At 32.2% G+C, this 1,364-nt stretch overlaps 1 protein-coding gene across 1 annotated transcript in view; it reads left to right on the top strand.

Annotated features, from left to right (window-relative positions):
* The window catches only part of LOC106868760 (sialin), a 2,114-nt gene extending 1,451 nt beyond the window's left edge, over positions 1–663 (top strand). The window contains exon 3 of the mRNA XM_052976500.1: positions 605–663. Coding sequence (XP_052832460.1) covers positions 605–663 — 59 coding nt within the window. The remainder of the gene's footprint in view (positions 1–604) is intronic.
* The last annotated feature ends 701 nt before the right edge of the window (positions 664–1,364 follow it).

Below are 1,364 nucleotides of genomic sequence, written 5' to 3'. Positions count from 1 at the left end.
TATATGTGTGTGTGGGTGTGTGTTTGCATGTATGTATGTTGTCCTTCTGTATTTTATTTTAGAGTAAATTTTGAGCGGTCACCTACATGGTAATGAGGTTGTGAAGGAAAGCGATATTTGGATCTACTGATCATGCAAACAGAATTACCTCGGATGTTATTCAAGTTCGCTTCATAGTCACGGCTTCGAAGATATTTGCTGCATTTTTAAATCCATTGTACATTTTGTTACCAATGTATATGTTTAGTCTCTTACTTCTTTCAGTCATTTGACTGCGGCCATGCTGGGGCACTGCCTTAAAGAATGTTGGTCGAATGAATCGTCCTCAGTACTTTTTTTTTATTTTTATGAGGCCTCCTACTTATTTTATCGTGTTCTTTGCTGAACCGCTAGGTTACGGGTACGTAATTACACCACCGCCGATTGTCAAGCGGTGATGGGAGAACAAAATTATTGATGCCATCAAATTTGAAGAAAAATTTTCATGAAATATAATTTATATAAAAAAATATTTTTAAAAAATCAGAATGACACGAACTTTTCAGGATTGAAGTTTTCGTTTTGTGTATATACAATTTCACTGTGTATTTTCTCTTGAACACAGTGTTGGGTGTAATCCATAAAGACGAATATATTCTAGTAACGGTGCTATTTCAGGTTTAGTTCTTTATTTAAAATTCTTATAAGTTATTTTCCCTTTGCCTTTCGCAGTTAATCATTTTATTTCTTTACTTTGAATAAAGGAAATATTTTAAAATTTATATTTGTACAAATAATTATATGTTTACTACATGAAATATTATAAATGGTTGAAATTTTGATTTGGAGCATATGCACTCTAAGCGCTGTATTAATTTTGGCCCCGTTTGGACTGTATATGTATATAATTCATGAGTCAAACTAATACCTCTGCTTGTTGTTCCCTCACCTGTCTTCGTCTTTTGTTGTTCTGTAAATCTGAATTATATATACAAATAGACAGCTACACATTACGTTCTTAGATTACCCAAATCTCTTTCATTGGCCTCAGTCGTGACTGTTATGCTTTTGTCAGTGTTCCGGCATCTGCCTAGATGTTTTCTGAAGGAGGAGGCTCTTGTGTTCAGATGTTCTTTGATGCGGACGTGTAACGGTCTTGTTGTGCTACCCACATAGAACTTGTTGCATTTGTTACATTGTATTCTATAGACAACATTTACCCGTTGGCATATTTATGACAAAATAAAAGACAAAATTTTAAGAAATTAAATGTTAAAAACTGAAAATAAAATAAAAGGTTAAAAAATTAGAACAGTTAAATTAAAAAGTAAAAAAAAGAAAGGTTTAATTTTTTTATTTTATTGAAACTAGAATATGAAATGCAT

The sequence above is a fragment of the Octopus bimaculoides genome, chromosome 24 (genome assembly GCF_001194135.2).
Source record: "Octopus bimaculoides isolate UCB-OBI-ISO-001 chromosome 24, ASM119413v2, whole genome shotgun sequence".
Classification (NCBI taxonomy): domain Eukaryota; kingdom Metazoa; phylum Mollusca; class Cephalopoda; order Octopoda; family Octopodidae; genus Octopus; species Octopus bimaculoides.
This window is presented reverse-complemented; position numbering and strand designations above follow the sequence as displayed.